Genomic DNA, 27,492 nt, shown 5'->3' with positions numbered 1-27,492 from the left:
GTTGCTCTGTGCTACTTGTGCTTAAAAGCAATCGTCCGCCATAATGCTGGGTGTCCAGATTTGATGTGTCCTTTGATCAAAAGCTTGATTATTCTTTTGACTAAGGTCTAGATTGTTTGAACACTGCTAGAAAAATTAGTTACTCAAACTTTTTGCTCAGTTTTGATCATAACTTGTGAACAAATATTCACTGCTACATAATTTCATATTAGCCTGTTGATGATTCTCAACATTGATATAAAAAAAAATAATTAACATTAACATGAGTTTCATTCTTACTCTATTGATTGAAAGGACTTAAAAAAAAAAAAAAAAAAAAAAAAAAAAAAAAAAAATATGAAAGTACCGAAGATTATTCAGTCAGAATATTCTCCTGAACAATAAATCTGGGTATGTAAGGAAAACAAAATACAACTCGAGAAACAGGGTCCAAACATTTAATTGCGAGGAATTTTTAAAATCTTTTTATATAAATGAACACAGAGTAAAATTACTCTTAAAAAAACCTGCCTTTTTATTAAAAAAAATCCCAAATGCATTCCGAAAAACAATTTTACGAAAATTCTTTCAATAAGAACTTTGTTCATTTTTTCGCAAGAAGTCGCAGAACAGTAGGAATTTTACATGGATGTTCCAATTTTCAGGATACAGCTAATTCACAAAAATTTCCAAAAATCTGTTAACACAAAATTGTTGAAAAATATAATCTGATTTACAATTTCAATACATTTAAAGCAGCACACAAACTGATGTAGAAAGTGGAACACACATCTTGATTTTCCACAAGCAGATTTCCTGACAGTTTTAATTTTCTAAAGGTTGCCTGATCAAAATTATTGCAAGATTCTTCTCTCAAATTTCAAGAATATTCTCTAAAAATCTCATGTGATGATAACAAGTGCTCAGAGGTACCTATTATTTTCTCAAGGTACATAAAAAAAACCTGAAAATTTGAGATAGCCTAGTCAAGATACAGGTTTCTCTTATTTCACTACCTAAAAGACCACCCGCTAATTACCGGGAAATTCAGCGCCGCTTAAATTTCCGTATTGTTTTAAATACTTCAGCTTAGGGCCTCTTTAGCTTAGTGAGCTTTTATAAGATTTTCAATAGTTTGTCATTTTTCGACTCCCTGACTTGAGACTGACATTTAAAAAGTTCGATTTTAAAGTTCATTGTTGCTCAGGAGGCATTATCTGATAAATAAAATTAAAATTTAGCAGGCGCCAAAATTTGTAAGATTTGATGCATAATCCAGTGCTTCATACCATTTTTAGATTATTGATCAAAGACACTGGACACTATAGACTGAGCATTTTTAAGCACTGATATTGCTTTTCATTTGTTACACACCAGTGAGTAAAAAAAAATTCCCATTTTTTGGAGCTCAAGATCAACAGTCCTAGAGATCCACTGGGATATCTTGCAACGGTGAACATTTTTTCTCCTTTTCAAGTAAAAAGTTTGATTTTAAATATAAGTACACTGTCTAATTTATTTCAAAAGAGATATTTCCAGGACCTATTCCATTCCTTGTAAACAATTGAGATTTTTCTACCAGTTGAGACGCAATTATACAAGCTCTAAAAATAGAAGAGGGAAAACCAAGTAAATGACTCACGTCGATGATTCACCTCCTTTTATTCATCCAGTTTCTTTAAGGTTTGTTTACAAAGGATAATGTTAGAAATTTTAGAAGGAGCATTTAAATTCTTTTCAAACCTTACGTACTTAATTTTCTCAAAACATTTCCGCAGAAATTACTGAACATGAAAGAAAAATGGGGAAACATTTTGGAACTCTACTGATATTTTTTTCTTTTTAATGGTTGACTTAAAAGGAAACAGCTACTGAAAACAAAAGGCAAGGCAGTTGAAGTACTTAAAGAAAGTAGCAAGAGCTTGGAGACTCCTGACCGAATACTAAAATTTCTGTTTATCTATGACAAAAAAATTTCAAAAAATGTAAACTACCAGAGACCATGTTTTCTGCTTACCTTTATAGGTGAATTATAAATATTTCTTGGTTAATAATTACCAGGGTTCCCATAATTTCTTCATCTTCCTTGACACTTTTGCTTTTCCATGACTCTGAAATACCTGAATTCTGTAAGTTTTCCCGCTTAAACTTTTTATTTTAATTGAGCTGACTTTAGCCAAACTCTGGGCGAAATACCCATTCCTAGAGATTCAAATTGTGAAAAAGGCACTTACAAGTTATCTACGCTCTCTCGAGGGACACCTGCTGCAGTTGCCCAGCCGACATGCTACTTGAAAAATTTCCTGACTTTTCCTGTCCTTCCATGGTTTTCCAGACCACAGGAAACACTGATTACTTCGAATGTAATCCGTCTTTTTCAATCCCAAAATTCACTCCCTAGAATTTTAATCCGATGAATTGTGGCAGAGTTGAGTTGAAACAAGTACATCCTTGAAAATCAAGTACAAAAATCATTTCTTGGCTAATTAACCTTGACCTCCGGAGACAGACCTGTGAGCCTCTAGTCTCTCTACTCATCATGACACCTTATCAAAGTTGCCATTCTTGGCTTTGACATTGGAGAATGGGATCCTGTCTGCCTCGCTACAATTCTGCTATGTATTTCAAAACAAAATAATTTTTCTTGGTAGAAATTGCCTCTTAAATATTAGGGAAAAGGAATCATACATGATGCATGACATCATCTTCTTCCTCTCCTTTCTTCATTTTGGTTGATTCATCTTTCATTTCATCATCCTCTTCTTCCGCTTCTTCCTCCTCCAGTTCAACTTCGAAGAAAAATGGAGCTTTTTCAAAACCAGGAAGGGTCCTACACAGCTGGAACAGTGCCAATGCTTCACTAGGAGATAGATCACTGAAAAGTGTAAATATTCCATGGCCTTGATTTATCACTTTCGGACCACAATTTGGAAACCACCTCCTGGAAAAAAATCAGACAAAATTAGGGGATGCTGATGAAGAATTTTGTTTTTAGTCCACCATGATTAAGGGAGTTCTTCAGCACTTTGGAGAGTGAATCAATGGTCAATCGATCAATTGATAATTCGGGATTTTAAGGAATTTCTTCAGAATTTCCAAGCATCATATCACACTGATGTTTTAGTAATTTATAGCTATAACAGCGTAAATATACACAAAATTTGATCAAAAGCACTTTGAAATAACTCTGAAAGTATGATCGGGTGGAAATCGTAAATTGGAAGATAGTAAACGATTTGCAATTTTACATGGGCTGGCATAGAACAGCCCACTCCCCTTAATAGCTATGAGCTGAGGTTTAATGTTCATAGAAGGACAAAGAAAAAAATCTGGGGTATTGGAAGATAGTCAAACTATCAGGCTAGAGCCATCAGCTTGTCTCAATCGGGATCAACAGACAAAGATTGTCAATAAGGAAGGAGAAAAAAACCAATCTGATTTTTTAAATTGTTTTAGTTTCTACTTACTCTAGAATAGGAATGACAGGAAAATTTGGACGGCGGAAAAACTGGCATATGAACTTCTGATAAAGTTCCACAGTCTCTAGGTCTCCAAACATTCTGTAGAAATCTCTCTTCCCACTGATTTTGACTAAGTACATATAATTTGTATCCAATCTTTTCAACTATAAACACAGAGAAAGTAAAAAAATAAATGTGAATAAAAAGAAAGGAATGGTTTTTCTAGAAATTAAGTAGTGAAACAAGAATTAGGTCAAATCAGTCAATCAAGTTGAGACTGAGAATTACTCAACACTACAATAATTAATTGCATTGTGGATCAAATACAAGTTTAAAAAAAGAATAAACTTCAGTAAAATTAAACAACCATGCTAAGTTATTAAAATGAGTTATGAAATTCCTTGAAATGCAATATGACAAACATGCAAAGTACACCTTTTATTCAACAATTAGTGGGTGGCAAAACATTGAGGATGAAATTGCCACCTGCACACTCACCGATGAGATTTTAAAGAGACGATTTGAGAGTGCCTTTCAGGTTTTAATGATACTAATGTATGAAAGACATAATCCAATTGTAGTTCCAAGCCAGAGAACACCCCCAAAAAAATCCTATTTAATTCCATCAGTGATATCTTACTCTATAGTATAAAATCATAAGAGTGCCGTGTCACGCTGAGGGTGTAACGCTAATCATGTCACAAACCGGTTTCTCCTCCACTCCCCGCTCTCCTCCCGCCGCACACGCTCACATGCTTCCCGCCGTCTCCAAACCGGGTTTTCCCTAACTCTTAATGATCTTTTAACGATCTCACGATATCTGCTAATTAGAGGCGCGAAGCGCCTCTGGGGGGTTGGACCGCGGAGCGGCCAGGGGGCGTAGCCCCCTAGTTAATTATAAGCTGATTATCTGTACTTGAATGCTACTGTCTCTAAAGCAAAAATTCAACATTTGAGACCTCAACTTTTTCTGCCCACCTGCAAATGCCTGTGGTGGGAAGGCACCAACTCAAAGCTCCTCGCATAGATCATATACTCTTCTGAGGATTTCATTGATTGACTAGGAGGGTGCCCTCCGGGCCACTTTGGGGCTCCGACTCTCTCTGGGCCCTTGGTGCCCCTGATATATAAGAAAAACTAATTCATAAATCAAACATTTCTAGCCAAACTTCAATATGAATTTCGTCATTTGAATAATTTCCCCCTCATTTTGAATTTAAACTGGTACTTTCACCAATATCTAATTGGGTATAAGCTAGGGAAATTGGCACGGGAGGGAACAAGGAGGAGAAAAACCGGTTGGTGACATGCTAAGCCTACGAGTATAGAGAGTGATAAATGCATGGATTTTAGGGGGAAAAAATTAGCGAGACCGAAAGCATACCTTTGATCTCCATGTGTTCCGAGCTGATCCTTTATAGGTGTGCCAAGGAAGAAAACTGGCTCTACTTAATTCATCTAGAATTTCAAAGTCAAACACTGTTTGAAACAAAATTGCTTTGTGGCGGTACATTTCTTTTTTGTGGTCAGGTGCGGTAATGTAAGGCTGAAATCAGGAGAGATTGTGTCAGAAAATTTTGATCACTTGGTTTGAAAATTCTCTATTTCTAGATTCATACCATAATGGCGCCCAGTCATAGTTCATTGCATCTCTCCTCTGACGTAAAGGCGTATCTTGATTTCCGCATGAGCTCTAGAAAGCGTGGATTTATATGTGAAACAGGGTTCACTTGGAAATCGAGACACGCCCTTACGTCAGAGGAGTGACGATTTCTTACATCCGTAAAAAGTGTATTATGTATTACAAACTATGTTATAAATGTGTGTACAAATTTTTGTACATTATTTGGCTCGTATTTTGTTGAGAGCCTGGAGCCATCAGAGGACATAAGAAATTATCATAAACACGTCCATGATCTAGGTTTTTTTCAAATTTTTGTATAACTGGGATGAGAGCAATCTGAAACGGTAGACCCTTTTGTTGAATCTATGAAAATTTGGTGCCACTGCTGGGACTCAAATCCAGAATATTTTGTCCTAGAGTCAGATGTACTGACCAGTAGGCCAACCTGGCTGGCAACCCTCAGAACATGATATCATCCTGAATATTTCTGGACAAGTATACAAATCCTGGGAATCAGAGAGGAAATTAAATCTCAATTCATTCTATAATCAAAAAATTAATCTACAGTTTTAATCTTTTACACCTATTTGTGGGGTGATAAGTTGTTTTTGAGGGCCAATTTGACCTATGTTGATTTTGGTTTTATGGTGAACGGGGAGTGTGAATTTTTAATTCCATCAGGGACTATAAATACTGATTGCCTCATCATACCTTAATTTCTAAAACATGATCCGCGTGAAATTTTGAAAAAGGATCATATTATATGATTCTTTAATTCTTACTATTTTTGGTGGTTTTTAAAAGTGAGAGAGTACTTAATCACAAAAAAAAAACATACTAAAAAATAGCCATAATGCATACCACAAGCTGTGATGGTGGTATAATACAGTACATTTCTGGACGTCCATATGAAGGAAGACCCACTTTTCGGTAGCAGTCATAGATAAGATGAATTAGAAACTTCTCCTTTGGTATACCTAAGATAATTTTTAGAGAATCTGAAAAAAAAACGGTCAACTCTTTAAGATGAAAAACGCTCTATTGGTCAGTTGCGCTGGTGGAGAATACTGTTCTTATGTTTGATTCTTCTAGATTAGTTAAAAAAAATAAAATCTGTCCAAACAGCAACTTTTTAAATTCAATATTGATCAAGATATCGCGTTTGAAAACAAGGTGAAAGAAACCAAGGGTGTCACTATCGCGGTGGATGACATCATAAACAGCATTTTTGAATGCACAATATTTGGGTTAATATTCAACGTAGAAAGTTGCTGTTTGAACAAATCTTAATATTTTTAGCTAGGCGACAAGAATCAAGCATCAAAACATGATTCTGAAACCAGTGCAACAGGCCCATTCTCTTTGAATTACACTCAAATGGGCTTAAAACATTTAATTCTTGTCATGTTTCATGAGCAATAGGGCCTTGGCTACTAAAACAAAATTTTCCGCATATACTACCCAGTCAAATAGACTGAAACTTTGGTGTTTGAGCTTTTACGTGAAATCACTCTGGTATCTCTGCAGACAAGCTTAGTAAGATTTGATTAATTTTTGTACGGATATTTTTGCACTTCTTTCCCTTTTCACAAATTTCTGATACACATGCTTAAAATTTTTTTCTATCTTTTTCTTGTGTTCACAAATCTCCAGTAGATCAAGTACACAGAGGATCACCAGACAAGGTCTGAACTGGATATAATGAAGCATGTTTTCTTTTCAAAATCTTACCTAGAGTACAATTGAGAGGCAGATAAAAATTCCAGTAGCAACTCTTGAGCAAGATATCGACAAATATTTTCACACGGATCAAAAGAGAGATTGATTATATGAATGACATCATTTGTATTTTTGCCAGTAACTCAATGTTAATAGTAAAAACTTCCATGTTAGGGTGTTGTTTCCCAAACCTCCTATCGTGTGAGTCAAGTTTTTTTTTTTTTTCTTTGTGAAAGTTTGAAGAGAAAACAAATTGTGCTCCAATTCATACCTCGTCTCGAGGTCCGTTAGAGCAAGAGCTCCTGCTGAATTGAAAGCCTGTTTAAATTTGAACTAGGGTTGATACTGTAATCAAAATACCTATGAAGGTAATCTAGGCATTAATAATGATGGGTAATCAGACTTTTAATCCACTAGTTACTTTAATTAACCTCCCAGCAAGTTCACCATTTGTTTCTTATGTCAGTTTCCTGACTAAGAAAAGTACTTTATCTAAATCAGTCATTTTTAAAGTAACTCATCTTCTTTCCTCAAGACAGTTTTTTCTCGCTCTCTCTCTCTCTCTTTGATGGCAAGTATTTTTGATCTTCAATTTGTCACCTCCTAGCTAAAGTATATCTCAAAAGAGTAAAATTATTTACGGAAAAACTAAAGCGCAGATCGCTTGAAAATTTTATCCAATATGTCTTTCGTCCCCATTGACGTATAATACAATCTAGACCGCACATTAGGAAATTTCGGCGAGACTAGAGTCCCTTCAGGCGAGACGATAGGCAACCCAGCAAGTGTGCCGGCAATATGTACCGAAACAATGGAAATGCCAGTCTTGCCATTGCCACGCCGTTGCCTGGTATGCTTCGTTCGTATATCCGGCTGTATCAACTAAGCTGAGGGCGCATCTTTACCCTGATTTACCCCGCTAGCTGTCTTACCTCCCCCGCCTAAAGCCGGGCCTAGTGCGCGGTCTAGATTGTGTTATAGGTCAATGTTCGTCCCTGACATTTTCATGGAAGTATGAAAAGTTTCAAAGAAAGAACCAAAACGTTATTGAAACGCCTGGTAACAAAGCATCGAAGCGTAAATGGTGCCTGCGATACTTTGACTAGAATGTGATATATTTTTTAATAAAAGCAGACTGACAAGCTTAAAAAATTATTCTTGCTGTCAGTAGGAAAAATGGAAGAAGTTAGGTTTGTCTCGGTTCATTCGTCATAAAATCATCGGTTTATCTGAAGGGGTCCACAAGGAGGGGAAAGCTAGCCTGCCTAGAAACACTATAATCATCACAAAAAATAAAAATTTTTGCTTCACTCATGCACAAAATTAAATTACCGGATTCCCAGTCTTGCGGTTTGATATTTCTTAACACTGCTTCAGTACGAGAACCATTATCTATGTAATCCTGCCTTACATAGATTGGCAACTGCAAGAAGTTATTAAGTTGAATGGACAAAATATGTGGGTGCTGGGATTGTATTTCCTGGAACATAAGACACAATATTTCAAGGGTTGCAGCATAGTAATGGACCACTAGACAAGGCACGAATTCAAGCATTCTGATACATGTTTCTTAATCAGAATTTCACGTAGAACACGATTCACACTACGAAAATTACCGAAATTAACTCCTGACGAAGATATTAACCTTTTTATTTCACATTGGTTACGCGGATTTTGAACTGCCCGCTGACAAGAAACTCAAAGCTCTACGTGAGTCAAATCACGCACTACAACAGTTTCAGCAAGCCTCTTAATCGAGCACTGTTCATTTCCCACCATGTGTTGTTCAAATTACAAGCAATTTGCTATAGCTGAGCCAAAGCGTCAAAATTGTCATTGCCAGATTTTCATATCGCAGAGACTGTCACGATAATATTCAACGCGCGATGTGAATCACGTAGAGCATTGTGTTTTATTGAGCGGGTGGTTTGAATTCACCCATCAGGAATCATTAAATATCTTTGTAAGGAGTTGATTTCGGTAATTTTTGTTGTGCGCATTGTGTTCTACGTGAAATTTTGGTTAAAAAACATGTATCTGAATGCTTAAATTCATACCTTGTCTACTGGTCCATTCTGACGTACATTTTGAACAAAAACCAAAAAGTTCATCAAGATGTTTAAAAATCATTTCAAAGGGAAGAAAAATTTAATGGAAATCCAAACAATCAGGGGCCAACGGTAGAATTGAGGGGCCTGGAAGACAAGGTGCACAAGTGCAGTTTTTTGAGACTGGAAATTAGAGCCCAGCCGCCTCAGCTGCATGCCATGGCTTGTTATACTTGTATTTCAACAGGTGAGATACAAAAGAGACTCGGCCTCACTAAAAGCACGTTAGATAAAAACAGGAAGGAAAGGCAAAGGGGAAACAGAAATCCAGACCATTTCGTTTTGAAAAAGGAAGGATGGAAATAAAAATAAAATCGTGTGCTCAGAAGCATGTCTTTTACCAAAATTGGGCTGTGTGTGTTTTTTTTTTAGTTGAAGGTAAGGTCTATCAGAATACCTTAAGCAATTTTGTCTGGAAGTCATTTGATGCGGAGAAAACGGCGAATGGGATGAGTGCATTTTTCATTTAGAGGGGATGCGGGATAAGTGCGACTTACCATCACTTCAAGCCCAACTGCAGGCCTTAATTTGGCTCAACTGAGCTGAAAATTTCCGAGAATATTCATGAAGGTGTGAGACAAACACTTGTGAATTTTGAGGGTATTCAAAGCACACTACAGGTTCAAGTAAAATCTAGAACTTATCAAAATAATAAAAACTGCAGTTATGCACCTTGTCTTCCAAGCCCCTCAATTGACATAGCAAAGAAATGTCTGCAGCTAAATACAGCCAAATAGCAAATGCTGTTTCCCTTGCCTGGCTACATCATCAGAGCTCACCAAAAATATTATTTAAAAAGGGTCCCATTTAAGGAATTTTTAAAACTGGATTTCTTTGTTATTTAGGGTTGAAAAAATCGGAAAAAATACTTGGTAGCTTATTTTACAGTATACTTTGAAAAATGAATTAAAATAACTGGATCGTGGTCTTTTTTGGTCTGTTATGCTCGCGGAATTTTGACCAAAGTGTGATGATAAGTATCATTATCTGAAATGCATTACCTCCATGTGTGCAACAAAAGGTTCAGTGCCTTCAAAAATCCTCAATTGATAACCATGATTCAATAATTTCTCAGTGAGTAGCCCGGGTCCAGGGTTGACTTCTATCACATACTCACATGTAGTCGGAATATGCTTTACTATGTGACAGAAAAGTTTATCTAGAAAAAAGAACAGTGACAATACATGGATAAAGATCAGATAAAAATGATTACTTAACAAACACTTCAAAAAACAAGAGTATACAATCAAATCCAGATTCTTCCTTGAAAGATATCAAGCTGAGAGAGAAACAGAGATTGTTCAACTCTTCGTTTGAGAACTTTCCCTTCTCGCAGAATTCATACCTGCTGAAAATTGTGTAGCTAAATCTGCTAAGAACAAACTTTAAAATAATTTTTACCTGAATGAACTAAACCACAGTAGGTAATTAATTTAACTGAAGCACTTTTCTTCAAAGTGATAGAAATCTTGTAAAAAAATTTAAGTAAAGAATAAAATGAAGTCAAACCTGCAGTGGGCTCCTCTGCTAAATAGAAAAGGTCTACACTATGTCTGACAGTCCAAAACTGCTTTGGAATAATGAAATAAGTTGATTTAAGATGTTCGTTCAAAGTATAATAGTCCATCATTTCTCTTCTTCGAGATCTTTTCTTTTTACTCGGAACTACATCAGCTTCTGTAACACTTTCTAAAGATGACTTGACTTTAATCTCTGATCTTTCCCATTTCCCTGGTTTGTCAGGGTAATAAGCTTTGTGGGAGCAGCAAATGCTGGAGCTAAAATTTGAAATCCTGGAAGGACATCTCGAGATCAACGAGTCCAATTTGCTCGTAAACATTGCTTTAAAGCAAGTGCTAACCATAGGATTTAGCCGAAACCATACCGCAGGCACACAATTGAGCATTTTTAGATCCTATTTGGATCACAGCTAATGAGATAGGTTTTCAGTATTGATATATCTGGGAGGCAATTTGCCAATCATCATTATTGCATCTACATCAGGATGACATGAATAACGGCTCGACCATCCCTGATTCACTGGGCTGCATGATCCTGAAGATTCATAGTTTCACCATAAACTTTCGAGAGGAATCACTTTGCTTCACTTGAAATTCATGAATTACAGTTTACAGGTAAAATAAAACCACTGCGATACAAAAATGGTACAAAAACACAATGATAGTCAAAGTCAATGATATTAGAGATTAGAGGTGGCTCACATGGGATATCTTCGTGGGGCACCGTTACTGATATAGGTTAGCTATTATGTTTACGTATGAAGCCTCGTAGCTTTACAGCTAGGTAGCGTTGGCACACCGGGCTCAAGAGTAAACATCCTTTGCTTGGGTACGGCTGTTCTCTGTTATCAATAAAATAAAAATCACAGAAAGTTTCGACGCGTTACTCTCGTTTTTTTCATTTTCTTCAATCAAAAAACGAATGAAATACAGTTAAATTTTTTGAATCGTTACAGTTGAAATGCATATTTCCATTTCAACTGTAGTAAAACAGGGCAAAAAGCGATAATAACATATAATAATGACACGTATTCTTAGGTTTGCTGCGATTTCATCGTCGTGACGGCCAGGAAAGGGAACACGGCCGAGACATCTTCGCAATGTGACGCGCCTTCAATCCGGCTGGCTGCAACATGCCTACGTCCGTGGTCAAATAGTTGTATCATTGCGCCTGCCGTGAATGAATCGAAATACCGACGGCTGCACGCGAATCAAAGAGTATTTATATCCGATTGTAACGTTGCTCTCATCTACGAATGTTTTACTTTTAATCGATGATTTTTACAAAGCTTCCGGCAGTTTTCTGAAGGCCTTTCGTAAATTTTCCGAAATTATTTAAAACTAAAAATCGCAACAAGCTTTGACGCGATTTTTTCGTGTTTTTATCTTCTTAAACAGAAAAAAGAATCAAGTGCGGTTCAAGTTTTTAAAGCGTTACAGTTGAAATACATTTTTCAACTGAAATATGTGAGGAATAATGACGCGTAGTCCTAGGTTTGATGCGATTTCATCGTCGTGACGGCCAGGAAAGGGAACACGGCCGGGACATCTTCGCAATGTGACGCGCCTTCAATCCGGCTGGCTGCAACATGCCTACGTCCGTGGTCAAATAGTTGTATCATTGCGCCTGCCGTGAATGAATTGAAATACCAACGTTTGCACACGATCAAAAGCGTATTTATCTCCGATTGTAACGTTGCACACATCTACTGATGTTTTATTTTTAATCGATGTTTTTTACAATACTTCCTGTCGTTTTCCGAAGGTTTTCCGGAGATTTTCTGAAATGATTTAAAAATAAAAATCACAGAAAGTTTCGACGCGCTACAATCGTTTTTTCATTTTCTTCAATCAAAAAACGAATAGAATACATTTAAATTTTTTGAATTGTTATAGTTGAAATACATATTTCAATTTCAATTATAGTAAAACAGGGCAAATAGTGAAAATAATGACGCGTATCCTTAGGTTTGCGGCGATTTCAGAGTTGCGACAGTCAGGGAAAGGAACACGGCTGCGTGATCTTCCCAGTTTGACGCGCCTTCAATCCGGTTGGCTGCAACATGCCTACATCCGTGGTCAAATAGTTGTATCATTACGCCTGCCGTGAATGAATTGAAATACCGACGGCTGCACGCGAATCAAAGCGTATTTATATCCGATTGTAACGTTGCTCTCATCTACGAATGTTTTATTTTTAATCGATGATTTTTACAAAGCTTCCGGCAGTTTTCTGAAGGCCTTTCGTAAATTTTCCGAAATTATTTAAAACTAAAAATCGCAACAAGCTTTGACGCGATTTTTTCGTGTTTTTATCTTCTTAAACAGAAAAAAGAATCAAGTGCGGTTCAAGTTTTTAAAGCGTTACAGTTGAAATACATTTTTCAACTGAAAAATGTGAGGAATATTGACGCGTAGTCCTAGGTTTGCTGCGATTTCATTGTCGTGACGGCCAGGAATGGGAACACGGCCGAGACATCTTCGCAAGGTGACGCGCCTTCAATCCGGCTGGCTGCAACATGCCTACATCCGTGGTCAAATAGTTGTATCATTACGCCTGCCGTGAATGAATTGAAATACCAACGGCTGCACGCGAATCATAGCGTATTTATATCCGATTGTAACGTAGCTCTGATCTCCTAATGTTTTATTTTCAATCGATGTTTTTTACAAAGCCTCCCGCAGTTTTCCAAAGAGCTTCCGTAAATTTTCCGAAATTATTTAAGAATAAAAATCGCAGATAATTTTGACGCGATATTTTCGAGTTTTGATATTTCGCATAACGTGTATTTATCTCCGATTGCACGGTTGCGAATATTTTTTCTTTTATTCAATTCTCTTGAAAAATTTAAACCATAGTTAATTTTCATAACATTTGCCGACCTCGAATTTTCCAAAATCATTTCAAACATACTGACAGAAAAGAGCCTCCCAAAAAGTGGCCCCTTTTTTGAAACTCGGGGAATTCATTCGTATGCGGCTTAAATTAAACCTTATGATGAGACAAGCCTCCAGTAAAAATTTTAGCTTGAGTATACGTCTGGTTTCCAAGATACAGCGTTGCAAAGTTTGCATATTTAAGCTTTAAAAATTTGCATATTTTCAAATATCTTACTTTAAAAAACAACTCCATCAGATATAATCTGTTATTTTGTGACATTTTACCTACAGTCAGTCTTATCTTTAAATCTATATTCCTATTGATACGGTGATACTGCTGATTCTCTTGATGCAACGTTGCAAAGTTGACACCAAAGACCTATAAAAATTGCTCATTTTTGTAAGTTTCTGAATGAAAAAACGAACTTATTGATCACCAACAGATCTGTGTATGGTGTTTAGATGTAACTTTATAATATGATAAGTCTTTTGTATAGGCCTTACCGCAAGCGTAAGTACAGATTTAATGATACAGCGTTGCTAAGTTTATACATTTGAGCTTTAAAAATGTTTATATTTCTAAGTCCCGCGTTTAAACAGCTACTTTCGTGGATCTTCTTTAGAATTTGAAGCATGAAATCTACCAAATGTTTCATTTGTAGCTCTATGTTTGTATTTAAATAGGGATACTTTAATTGGTGGTGACACAGCGTTGCCAAGTTAACAACTTTAAACTCTCGAAATTATTATTTATGCTAGTTAAAGAGGACGTCAATGGGTGTCAGGCCTTATATCAGGGAAAAATGTCGAGGGCTGATGTCAGTTCCAAGTGACGATTGGTATTCGCAAAAATACTTTTGCTAAGTTTATTAATACTTATTTTCAAACAATTAATAATAAAATTATTTTAAAATAAAGATGCCTCCAATAATTGATACTTAATTTTGTTTTTTTAATATTATTTTACTGTTTCTAATTTTTATTTGATTTTATCAATTTTTTCAATTTTTTTCAATATTTTTAATTTTTATTTGATTTTTTTTATTTTTTCAATTTTTTACAATATTTTTAATTTTTATTAAATTTTTTTTTTATTTTTTCAATTTTTTACAATATTTTTAATTTTTTCAAGTTTTTTCAATATTTTTCATTTTTTCATTTTTTTTAAAAAAACAGTGGAGGTACTCTATTTTGCAAGGCATAATAAATGTATTCTCTAGATCAATATTTATTTATAATTAAAAAAACTCGGCAAATTCTGTATTCTATGTTTATTTTTTTCATTTTACTTTAAAAACGGTTAAATTGGCAACTATGGCGAGGCATAATTTGTTGGATTTTGAAAGCAATGCTGGTGCTGCGAGCATTTCATCGAGCATGGCAAAGTCTCTTGAATTTGATTTTGAAATTAGATAATTATTGGAAGTATCCTAATTTTAATTTTATTTTATGATTAAATGTTGAGATAAAAAAAAGATAAATAGGCAACAGTGTCATTTTTTACACCAACTGTCACTTAGAACTAACAAGATTCCTTGTATTTCACTTTACAATATCGAAACATGTTTGATCGGAGTTGTCTCTCATAAGAAAACAAGAGAAAAGACATTTTCAGAGATTTAGGATGTAAACTGTGCAACGCTGTGTTACTTGAAATCATTGTAGCCTTTCATCAATGCAACTATGCATCCAAAAGTATCACTAGGGGTTAATTTTATCCCTCAAAACGCAGTTTGATATTCACTAAAATTGGTTTTTAAACAAGAAACTTAAAAATATGAGCATCTAAAGCTCAGAAAGGTAAACTTGCAACGTTGCACTACCAAAACAGGGGTCATGCATGAGCTAAAACTTTTGATGGAGGCTTTTTTTATCATTATGCTTCATTTACGCTTTGTTTTAGATTGTAAAGTTCACTCTGATGTTGGTTTTAGGAAGATAATATTTGAAACTATGAAGATTTTTAAAGCTTAAATATGCAAACTTTGCAACGCTGTATCTCCGAAACCAGACGTATACTCAAGCTAAAATTTTTACTGGAGTCTTAGGTCATCATAAGGTTTCGTTTAGGCCACATTTGAATGAAATCCCCGAGTTTCGGAAAAGGGGCCAAAAAAGGCTCTTTTTTTGGGAGGCTCTTTCAAAGCGATTTTTTTATTCTTTCTTCTTTCAATCCAAAATAATTAAACATGGCCCGTGTTTCTGACGATGCAGTCATGAAATTTTTTCCCCTTAAATGCGATGAAAAGAGGAAGGGAGTCGAGAACCATGACGCGTAGCCCTTGTTAGGTGGCGCTAGTCGTGTCATTTTCGCTAGGAAGTTAGTGTTTCGCATGTTATGCTAGGAAGGGAGCCTTTTTGGGGCTCATGCCTCCTCCGTCTCTTTGATAAAGCAACTCTCAGAGTGGTCCATTCCATTACGTCTAAACAATCTACGCAAACTTGACGCATATGACGTATGACGCCAGCGACATAAGCGTGGCGAATTTTTTGCAGCACCTCGCTCAGTGTACCTAAATGTCACTACACCTTTTAAGCCCCACGCAAATAGCTGGCGTTCTCACATAGATGGAACACTCCTAAAGAGATATTTTTTCCCGCAGCATTGTCCCTCACAGCTATGATTTAATGCCGAATGAGTGCTGTGAGTGGGATAGCTACGTAAAAAAATTCAACGAGAGGATTTGCCGCGAGCAAATCGTCGTCTCATGGACGAAAGGACGTAACTCCATTTCAATGTTGCCAAATTTCCCCTCGCAAATTGCCTATTAATCAAGAGAATCTTGGGCATTTCTGACTGAAAATTTCCCTGATTTTTCTCTAGATTCCAAGCAAAAAACCAACCAATTTTGGATAAAAATTGCTTACGTACATACATACATATCAAGCCGCTACCTCAGCGCACTAGAGCGCTCTGCGACTCCAAATCGCCATCGGAATCGATCCTCCCACAAATCATCGGGCAGATTACACCGTCTGATCTCCCCCTCCACTCCCTCTCGCCAACCTTTTACTGGACGTCCACGCCGCCTTCTTCCGGGAGGAAACTTCTTACGTACATTTTTGTAAAATAAATTAATTGTTCGAGTCAATTTGGCAACCTTGGAATGGAGTAACGTTCCTTCGTGCTGGAAACGACGAAATGACGGTTGAGAGAGACGACCGTTGTCGTGTTCAAACTATTTTTTCTCAAGTGGAAATTCAGACAGGAGGAAAGACACCTAATGGATTCAGAACTATACTCCCAACTCCTTTTTTTCCCCAGAATGCGGCTTAGTGCGTTTCCATCAAACTCGGTCCAGCAAGAGGGAAAGTAATATCAAATGGCAAGGCAAACCCTCAAAAATAAAACGAATTGTTGTATGTATTAGAATTTTTAAATATTTTCTAATATGGCATAACAAATAACGCGTCCATTTGTGTGTTTACCATAGAGTACATAGAGTCGTAATGTAAATGGGAGATAGCTGGCGCCATGTTCTGCTCGACGAATTCCGAGCCCGGTGTACGCCGGGTTCGGGTCGCTTTTTCGATACATTTTCGATCCAAAATGGCGGTGTGGAATACGTGGTAATTCCTATCTCATTTGTTGTTGTTGTTGTTGTCATCGGATGGCCGGGTACCCATGTATCGCAAACAATCGATTATGTATCGAAAAAGTGACCCGGCGTCACACAGGAGTCTCGGAATTCGAGACATGGAAAATGCTTAAAAGTGGCGCCAGCTCTCCCACTTACATTACGACTCTATGTACTCTATGGTGTTTACGCAGGTGGTGAAACTTTCTTTTTCGATTCTTAAAGATAAATTTTCAATCTCACGGTCATCCCTGCTTACATAATTTGAATGTTAACATAGATATTGATAGTAATTGAATCGTGTCGTGCAAAAACTGCTAAAGTCCATTTTTCCAGTCTTGAGTTTCTGTGGTTTGATAATACCTATCAGAGTTAAATGCAACCCTGAAACAGGGTGGCATGAAGCGTAAGAAAGAAATAAAAGATTGGAAATTTCAGTAAAATCTTTCATGAAATTTCACGAGACTGTGAAATATTTCATACTTCTTTTTCTGATCCATTTTGTCAGCTACTTGTCATTTTCCTCGATGTTAAGATCGCGATTCTGCCGTCAGGAGACTAAAGAATCCACTTACCAATTTTGACAAACAAATTCAACGTACCTAATAAAGACGTGGATTTTTTAAAGGGAGAATATCGCATTCGATACTGACATCGAACCTGCTCCCGAATGCAATATTTTTCTTCTAAGAAAACCACGCCTTTATTACGTTAAATTTGTCCGTCGAAATTGGTAAGAAATTATTTAGTCTCCTGACAACAGAATTGCGATCTCAAAATTCGAGAAAAATGACAAGAAACTGAAAAGTTGGGACTAATCGATACGATATACTGCAATTCGTTTTGACACCAAATAATAGCGTCCATCGAATAACCTTTAAGCGCTTTTTCTGTAAATTTTCTTTTGCTAATTGCTTTATGGATTCCTCGAAACGAAATGCGCGAATGTTTAAAACGCACCCAGAAATCGGATCCGCGACGAGAGGAGCTGGGTACATGCAGAAAGTGAAAAATATCTCACCAACCCGAGAGGTAAAAAAAAAAAAAAAAAAAAAAAAAACCTGTTTAGCTTGTTTTATAGCTGAGAGTTTCACAACAGAATCTTCACCGTCTTTCTTTATCTGTAACTTTCACGGGGGAAAATAGCGAAACTCGCGCAATAGGAGACCCTCGTGAAATGGAAAAAAACTAACTTAAATTAGAAAGAGGAAAAAAGAAACACTTTCAGCCGTAGGAACAGTGCTACATCCATTAATTTTTTTAACTGGTGTGATATCAGTCAAAGCGCCCTGTATAAGGGAGGTTTAAGAGATACCATAATGCAGTCAGTGGCCAGGCGTGAATGATCGACTATCGACATTTCCCCATTTGAAGCTATGGTAAAGATCGATTATTAAGGTGTTCGTCGCCAACACCGTGTTTATCCATCCTTTTCCGTATATATTTAAATGTCAGGATCAATCTATAAATCGCAAAGCATGCCATGCCACTGATAATGCTAAGGAAATACCCAACCTGGGGGAGAACTGGCGAAGGATGACAAAAAATTTGGTCGTACAGCATTTTAAGTATATCGACGCCGGTGTAAGTCGACAATCACATAACTCGTTTGCGGTGTCTGAAAATCTCCGCCTCTATGTTGTTTTTTTAAAGGAGAACAAATTGGCATCATTCCTTGAAGTTTACGCAGAATTTTCTTCGCACAGAGAAGAAAAATCACGGCCGTTTATGTGATTGCCGACTTACACCGTCGATATTCATTACTTTCTATCCCCATGTTTACTAAACATTAAATTGATTATTGACGAATGAATTCAAGTGGATGATCAACGCTATTTTTCGGCTTAAGATGATCGCTGAGAAACTCGTTGAATGTAAAATCAGTTAAAATTAGTCTAATCATTACTAATGTATGTTGGGGTGGACACTATGTTAGGCTATCAATTGAATTGAATCATGCGAATGAAAACCGCTAATGTCCCCGCCCTGTCAGCTCAAAGCGGTTTTCATCAGTTGCGAACAGTGTGAGTTTCCACCTGGAGGCACATTGAACCAATATACAAGGTACGAATTTAAGCATTCTGATACATGTCTCTTGAGTAGAATTTCACGTAAAACACGATTATTGCATCGAAAATCACTGAAATCAACTCCTGACTAAGATATTATCGTTTTTATTTTATCGGTTGAGCGCAGGGGAAAATTTCATGAGCCGCCGTCCACCCGCCGCGGCGCACTATGGTCCAAAACTCAAGAATAGGAAGAAATCAGTCGGACAATAACTGAAAGATCACGAAAGTATCGTAACAGATGTTTTTTAAGTCGCAATTTCGAATTTGATGTCAAATGGACCACTAGACAAGGTACGAATTTAAGTATCCTGATACATGTTTCTTAACCAGAATTTCACGTAAAACACGATTCACGCAACAAATATCACTGAAACAAACTCCTAACGGAGATATTAAAATTTTTATTTCACATTGGTCACGAGGAATTTAGACTGCCCGCTCACAATAAACTCAAAGGTCTACGTGAGTCAAATCGCGCACTTCAACGGTTTCAGCGAGCTTTTCAATCGAGCAATGTTCATTTCCCACCAAGTGTTTTTCAAACTATAAGTAATTTGGTATCGCTGAGCCAAAGTACCAAGATTGAGGTTGCCAGATTTTTTTTTCGCAGAAACGTTAATGATAACGTTTAGCGCACGATGTGAATCACGTAGAGCATTGAGTTTTCATGAGCGGGTGTTTTCACTTCACGCACAAAGAATTATTGAATATCTTCTGAAAGAGTTGATTTCGATAATTTTCGTTGTGCGCATCGTGTTTTACGTGAAATTTTGGTGAAGAAACATGTATCAGAATGCTGAAATTCGTACCTTGTCTAGTGGTCCATCGCCTACATTTTAACACCCTGACCTATAAATTGTGGGCAAGTTTATGGCACGCTGCAGCGCGGCGCGGCGGCGAGCTGCCAGCTCAAAACACTCACTGACGCCTACAAACCTAAGGGGATACTTCAAGCATTGCGCAATGCGTGAAGTAGCCCCTTAGGTTTGTAGGCGTCAGTGCGCGTTTCGAGCTGGCCGCGGCTCTCCCGGCGGGCGGGTTGTGTCCGATTTCTTGCAGGGAGAGCTCCCTGACGGAGAAACTCGTGTATCTTGCATTTTCTTCTTCTTCTTCTTCTTCTTCTTTTTTCTTTCTAATTTTCGACTTTTAAAATTACACACTGGTCGTGTGAAGTAATTAGTGGACATGCGCGCTGTGGACGGCTCATAAAATTCTCCTCTGAGCTCCGTCGTTATTTTACACTGCGACGGTGAAACTACCAAACCACGTATCTCGTTTGCGGTGTTTAAAAATCTACGCTCGCATTTTATTTTTTTGAAGTAGACCAGATCAATATCATTCCTTGAAATTTTCACAGAATTTTCTCCGCACGAAGAGGAAAAATCACAGATATTTTCAAGACTGGTCGTTAAGTAGTTTTTCGTTTAAAAAATAAAGTATGACAGGAAGTCTGCGACGTCGCAAACCGAGATACGGGGTTTGGTAGTTTCACCGTCGACTGGTTACGGGAAATTTGAATCGCCCGCTCACAATAAACTCAATACCATACGTGATTCCAATCGCGCTCTACAACGGTTTTGGCAGGCTTCTCAATCCAGCACTGTTTATTTCCCACCCTGTATTTTTCAAACTGTAAACAACTTGCTATAGCTAAGCCGAGGCGTCAAGATTGAGGTTGCAATATTTTCATACCGCAGAGACTGCCATGGTAAAGATTAGTGTGCGATTTGCCTCACGTAGACCATTGTGTTTTCATGCGAGGGCGTCTAGAAGCGTTAAATTATTTAGTTAAGAGTTAATTTCAGTAATTTTCGTTGCATAATTCGTGTTCTACGTGAAATTTTGGTCAGGAATCATGTATCAGAATGCTTAACTTCGTACCTTGTCCAGTGATCCATTTGCGGACTTCACTAGAAATAATGCCCACAACATTAGCAGGAAAAACCGCTACCTACAGGATTATTCAAAAGTCACGCACCACTGGCCATAACTTTAGTTCTAATTATGACATCGACTTGCGGTTAAAGACGTTTTTCCTCATATCGAGGGGGAAACTTTTTTAGGTCCTTTCCAGTTCTTGATCCCCTCGGGGGGCGGGGGGCAACTCAAAAATTTCAAATGGCCACCCCTCTCATGGCCAGTGGTGCTTGACTTTTGAATAACCCTGTATGTCAGTCTCCGCGCCTGCGTCCCATTCGACGAATCGGTCTGCATATCGACGGTGTAAGTCGGCAATCACATAACTCGGTTTGCGACGTCGCAGACCTCCTGTCATACTATATTTTAAAAACGGAAAACTGCTCAACGGCAATTCTTCAAAACTGCCGTGATTTTTCTTCTCCGTGCGAAGAAAATCATGCAAAAACTTCAAGGAATAATGTCAATTTGTTCTCCTTTAAAAAAAATAACATAGAGGCGGAGATTTTCAGACGCCGCAAATGAGTTAGGTATGTGATTGCCGACTTACACCGTTGATGTGTCCTGCGAGAGAAAAATGCGATTCCGATGTGACAAACTACGGCTCGTTTAAATGTTACGTCAAATTTTTTTGTTCCTTCCTGTTTCCACGTCACTGTGCACGCAAACTTGAGTCGGTATAAAACGACAGTCCATCAGCAAAGAGTGAGTTTACTCGTTTCTAATGCGCAAAATTCACCCGATGTTCGGATTTCAGCTCCTGAATTTGATTTTTATCACCGGCCGAGTGTCGTGCGGTGGTAACATACCTTCAAAAGGAAGCGATTCTGAAGCTTATGTCAGTGCGCCTTGGAAGATTGTCAATAGTTCGATCTGGCGGGCTCCTTCCGCCAGAGAAGATGGACCCCTCGTGAGTACAAATCTGCATAATATACCTACATGCCATAACGCTATTTTGTCGTCTATCTCTCTCGCACACATTGATCAGCGGGCCGATTATTGAAATTGATAGACAAAGCTGTAGACAAAGAAGACAAGGGGATACGAAGGGATCCTATTGGTGGACGCGAGTGGTTGCAATGGACAAAGGAGATATCGACGGTGAAACTAACAAACCACGTATCTCGGTTTGCGACGTCGCAGACTTCCTGTCATACTTTATTTTTTAAATGAAAAACTACTTAACATCCAGTCTTGAAAATTTCTATGATTTTTCCTCTTTGTGCGGAGAAAATTCCGTGAAAATTTCAAGGAATGATATTGATTTGGTCTACTTCAAAATAATAAAATGTGAGCGTAGATTTTTAAACACCGCAAACGAGATACGTGGTTTGGTAGTTTCACCGTTGATATGTGCGATAAACGAACTAACGGCAACCGACGAGAGACTCTATAGTTAGTCCATCGTTTTTTCCCTCAGTCTGTGGGAAGCACCTATTTAAACCAATAGGATAGCGCAATTCTCCCGATATCCTCTTTGTCTATCACTTAGTCGATCAATTTCAATAATCAGCCCGCAGATGCGGTACTCTTAGGCTCGTCAAAGGGACATTTGCGGGATGATTTTTGAATGTTGTAGACAAAGCTATAGACAAAGACGACAAAAGGGATTTGGAGGGATGCTATCGGTGGAAGCGGGTGGTTGCAGTGGACAAAGAAGGTAGATAATAGACTAACTCACGGCAACCCACGAAAGACCCTACAGTTAATCCTTCATTTTCACAAAAATATTTATCAGACTTTAGGTACCATATGCTAAAGTTTCGCCAGTGGTATTGAAAATCATAAGCGCATATTTAGGCTTGTGATTATACAGATTTCTCATCGCATTTTATTGTTTCGAAAGACGATTTGGTGGTGATGTTCTTGCTTTAATTTACGTGCGATTTATCAGGATTGTTCTGTGAAAATTTCGCACTACAGTGACAGAATTATTCTCTGTAAGGAAAGGAATTAACGAACAAAAGACTCAAAAAATAGGACTGTTTGAACAAGCTTAAAGGAAACTATTCAAATTATGCTCAGACATCCAATTTTTTTGCAATTCTCCGTCAACTTTACAATACGTGTAAACAATCAGCGTATTTCTTGGAAAATTGTCAATGTCGCGATACAAATCAGTGATACAATTGATACATCATCGGTAGGCAAGCTGGAATTAAGTTAGAAAGTGAGTGAAACAAGCAAAACACCCTCCAATAGTGGGCGCACGCGACGAACACTAACCGAATTTTATTATAACGCCTGAATGCAACTATTCGGGCTCTATGGATGTCCGTGTTGCCTATCCACGGAGTTGAAGGCGTTTTAAATTCCAGGCAGTCAGCGCTTCACCCGCGTTGCGGTGGCGCTGATGGTCAGCAATGCGAAGATCCAATAAGACAGACCGTCTTGAATTCTTCGTTTATACTACGAAGACATCTCTCAGGAACGAATAGTTTTCTAAACAAGTTTAGTTAGTTTTTAAAGCTAGTAATTATTTCCTTAGGAACGAATCGTTGCTCTATAAATCATGCCCAGGACATCGCGATATCAAAACTGAAGCATGAAAGATCCCCACACTTTCGGTCTGCATGCAACTGTTCGTACATTACACTGCCCTAGATAGCGAAGAGAGCAGTATTTGTGCAAAAATGAAGTTTCGAGAAAACGGACTCAGAAGCGTCTGACCGGAAAATGTCATTGGAGGAAGCCTCCGTTCTTTGTCAAATCACCAATAATCATCCGAATGACTCTTTGATATCGTTTGGATAATTAAAAATCTTATTTCAATCACATAAAATTTTATTTCAATTACATAAAACCTTATTTCAATTACATAAAATCTTATTTCAATTACATAAAATCTTATTTCGATATTTTTATTTAAATTACATACGAGTAAAATCTTATTCCAATTCATTTTATTTCAATTACATGAAAATGGTATGATTCATATTTATGTTAGGCTAGTGTTATTCAAGACAGCCGTAAGTGCTATCTTCTGCATGCATTCGTGGTTGAATTCTGGACACACAACATTTTCCGGTGAGAAATTGACAGAAAAGGGCGGCTATTTTCTTGAAAGCACTGTTTTCATCGGCTCTGTGGAGGAATAAAGTCACTTACGGCTGTTTTGCCTAAAACTACGTCATTTCTTGCGCACTCACGGCTTCCTCATATGTCTCGTTTTCATACAATTAAGGTGAATTTTGCTGTTTTAGCTATTTCAGTGATTTCACCTGAAAGAGATTAGACGAATTTTGAAGGAAACTCGATTTCGAAAATTTGACACTTTATTGTTATCTTCACTATCACGGTAGCACAGATGGATTTGGTAAATAAACGCATATTTGAAAGTACTCTGTTATTTTGGATCCTCGCCGTGCAGCCCGCCCGCGGGTAAAGCAGTGAGTTCCTGGAGTTCCAAAACGCCTTCAACTCCGTGCGTATGCAACACGGACATCCATGGAGCCCGAATAGTTGCATCCAGCTGTTACGCTGAAGATTCGCTTATAGTGTTCGTCGCATACACCAATAACTGTCGGCGCTTTGCTTGTTTCTCTCACTTCTTATAACTTAGATTCCAAGGTTGTCGATCGAGCCAATGTATTAAATTATTACTGATTTTTACTGCGACATTATAAACTTTCCTATATAATTCGAAAGTTCGATTACGCAAACGAAATAATCATTCAATTTCTCCGAGCAATGTGCAGCCGAATGCAGGAACTGGCGAAGAAGACCCAATTACGGTAATCGGACGGATGGATTTTAGTATCATACGGATAATTCAGTTTCTTCGACCAAACTTACATTGAATGTGACCCTGTTTTCGAAATTCGAATCGAAATGACGATTCATACATAAGTTGAATGGTTAGAATTTGCGCAATATCACATGAGCTACTTGTTTCGTTAGATCAAATTTTTGGCTCATAATTTGGTCAATGAATATCAATTTAATATGCAATTATAAAAATGATTTCTATGTGTAAGACAGATAGACGATTCGCACAGCAAAAGGAAAATGCAGCTCATATCAGTTTAATTGCAATTTTTATTATGAAAAGCTTCTTTTTGAATGGAAAGGCAACACACATACCTACACAATTTTCTGATGCAATAGCGATAATTTCACTTTGCAATTTTGCGATTGGACGTATTTCATAGTTTCCTGGACGAAGGAACGTAACCATTCCAAGGTTGCAAAATTGACTAAAACAATTCAGTGTTTCACACGAATGTACCTGTGCAATTATTGTCCAACATTTTTCTGTTTTTTGCATGAGATCGGAGGAAAAATCAGTGCAATTTTTAGTTAAATATGCCCAAGATTCTCCCCTTAAAATTTCAATTTGCTACGGAAAATTTTGCAACATTGAAATGAAGTTACGTTCTTTCGTAAGGGCACAGACGATTTATGCTAAAAAAAAACTACGTTGCACGCAGATTCTATCCTCCTAAGACCCGGAGATTTCAAAAAATTTATAGTGCGTCAGTCCTGGATTCATTTTAACTTTTCGCATTCTTACTTGCATACCGTCAAAAATTGTGAAAAAATCAACCACCCTATTGCAACATGGAATAGAACATTAGAGTCAATCAACACATATAAGTCATTCAAGGGTGTCAGTGCAGCAGCGCTCTGGCGACTCAAATTAGAACTTGAAATGAGGAGTCGATTTGCCACCGGTTCTCCAGCACTACTAAAATAAATGGCAAGACGTCTTGGCGTCTTGCCTCGGGGACTTCGGAGGCTATGCAAATAGTTTTTTTTAGCATACGTCCAATTTTTTGCAGCCTGTGGTACTGGGGCTGTACCCCCACAAACTTTTTCTTACGCTGAAAAAAAAGTTCGGTCGTATGAACCGAACGTTCGGTGTTCCATATCATCCCGACTATTCGGTTTGCCAAACTGAACTTGCGGTTCGTGCAATCGAACATTCGGTTCACGTGATCGAACTTTGTTTGTCAGTTCACTTTATCGTTGAAGTTCGGTTACACGAGCCGAAAGTTCGGTTTGACGAACCGGAAATGTGGTTTGACGAACCGGAGTTTTGGGTTGACGAATCGGCTATTAGGTTTGACGAACCGGATATTCGGTTTGACGAACCGAATTAGTTGGGATGATGTGGAAAATCGAACTTTGGTTCCTACGACCGAACTTCGGTTCATACGACCGAGCTCTTTTTTCATTGAGTCCCTTTATACCCAGAGTTAAGACAACTCGATTATCAGCTGACTGGCAGCCGGCCTTGGCTGGTCATGGAGGCACAAAGTGCACCCAAACGAACGATATTGAGGGATAAGGATAAGGAATCCTGCGATATCTGATATCCAAAAACAACAACATCAACAAAATTGATCAATTAAAAAGAAAATGAGTTTGGTTTGCGAATAATTTCTTAATCTATTTTCATTTTGGACCGATGGAAATAACAATTTACTCTTGATAAACCGCACAATTAGGTAATATTTTCATTATTTTTGTTCACGTTCGAGCCACCGCCATCTTGGTGCACTCGTTTGTGACTCCATGAGCGAGAACCAATCAGAATTGGATTTTTTTTTTAGACCACTTTCAGCCCAACCAAAAGTGAGTTGTCGTAACTCTGGGTATAAAGGGACTCTACTGGGTATAAAGGGACTCTAGGAAGAACGCCGTATGAGCCTTCAGACGTTGCCAAGTTTTTTCGATGAAAACCGAATTTACTGAGAAAATTGTGCATATTTTTTTCTAAAATTTTCAGACTATTTTGTTCGCAATTTAATCTAAAATATCTGAAGATTTCAAAGAAAAATGTCGTAAATGTCGTCAAAAATTCATGTTTTATCAAGGGAAATTTGGCAACTCTCGAATGTTCATACGGCGTTCTTCCTCAGCACGGCAGTATACGACCGAGCTCTTTTTTCAGTGACTATGCATAAGTTAACTCTTCTCTTTTCCTCGCAGTGCGAAGCCTCGCTCGTGAAATTGGGTTCCCAGGAAGCTCACTTGTCCTGCCATAAAGCCTGTTTGGCCATCGCGGATCGAGCCGACATCATCCGGCTTCATTACTCGGAGCAAAGCGCTATGGCTAGACTCACCGTCGATCATTGCTCCGGCTTCACAGAGGGCCGATGTTTCAACGTCACAAACTGGAGGAGGCTCAGCCTCTCCGCCTGTAGGTGCAGGAAGGGGAAGGAATGGCGCTCTGCCCTCGCCTGTCGCACGGGCATGAACTTCGGGCGAAACCTCGAAAACGCCAAGATTATGGCCGGGAACGTCTGGGACGTCAACATCAAGCCGGCTTTGCCGCCGCTTCCCAGGCGGTTACTACGGGCGTGGTCCAGCCAGAACCAAAGGCTTCAGCCGAGGGAGTGAAGAAGAATGGCACTGCTGGGACTTTACTGCCGTCCTATAAGAAGAACGCACTGTATGCCCTCGCAGTGGTGCCCAACCCGGGTTTTTCATACGAGCAACTATTCACTTTTGAAATAGAGCTCTGTTTTTTTCCCCTTCCAGAATTTTGACTCCCCCCCCTAGAATTAAGACTTGGCCCCCTTAAATTTTCACTCCCCCCCCCCAGAATTTGCAACCCCCTAGAATTTTAACTTCGCCCTCTAGAATTTTGACTTCCCCCGTAGAATATTCCCCCCCTTCGGATATCTCC

The 27,492-nt window shown here is 38.1% G+C and overlaps 2 protein-coding genes across 2 annotated transcripts; one reads left to right on the top strand and one right to left on the bottom strand.

Annotated features, from left to right (window-relative positions):
• Positions 1-421: 421 nt before the first annotated feature.
• On the bottom strand, positions 422-11,149 carry mtTFB2 (mitochondrial transcription factor B2). Its single transcript, XM_019056310.2, has 7 exons — positions 10,401-11,149; positions 9,893-10,050; positions 8,116-8,263; positions 5,926-6,062; positions 4,825-4,986; positions 3,447-3,604; positions 422-2,920 (listed from the first exon to the last, which is right to left on the bottom strand). The coding sequence occupies exons 1-7, from the start codon at positions 10,795-10,797 to the stop codon at positions 2,662-2,664; spliced, it is 1,419 nt and encodes a 472-aa protein (XP_018911855.2). The 5' UTR covers positions 10,798-11,149; the 3' UTR covers positions 422-2,661.
• A 10,442-nt stretch (positions 11,150-21,591) lies between these two features.
• Positions 21,592-27,456, top strand: LOC109040350 (uncharacterized). The gene is made up of 2 exons (XM_019056252.2): positions 21,592-21,768; positions 26,793-27,456. Exons 1-2 carry the CDS (start codon positions 21,601-21,603, stop codon positions 27,201-27,203), a joined length of 579 nt encoding a protein of 192 aa, XP_018911797.2. The 5' UTR covers positions 21,592-21,600; the 3' UTR covers positions 27,204-27,456.
• The last annotated feature ends 36 nt before the right edge of the window (positions 27,457-27,492 follow it).

This window comes from Bemisia tabaci, chromosome 9 (genome assembly GCF_918797505.1).
Source record: "Bemisia tabaci chromosome 9, PGI_BMITA_v3".
NCBI lineage: Eukaryota > Metazoa > Arthropoda > Insecta > Hemiptera > Aleyrodidae > Bemisia > Bemisia tabaci.
This window is presented reverse-complemented; position numbering and strand designations above follow the sequence as displayed.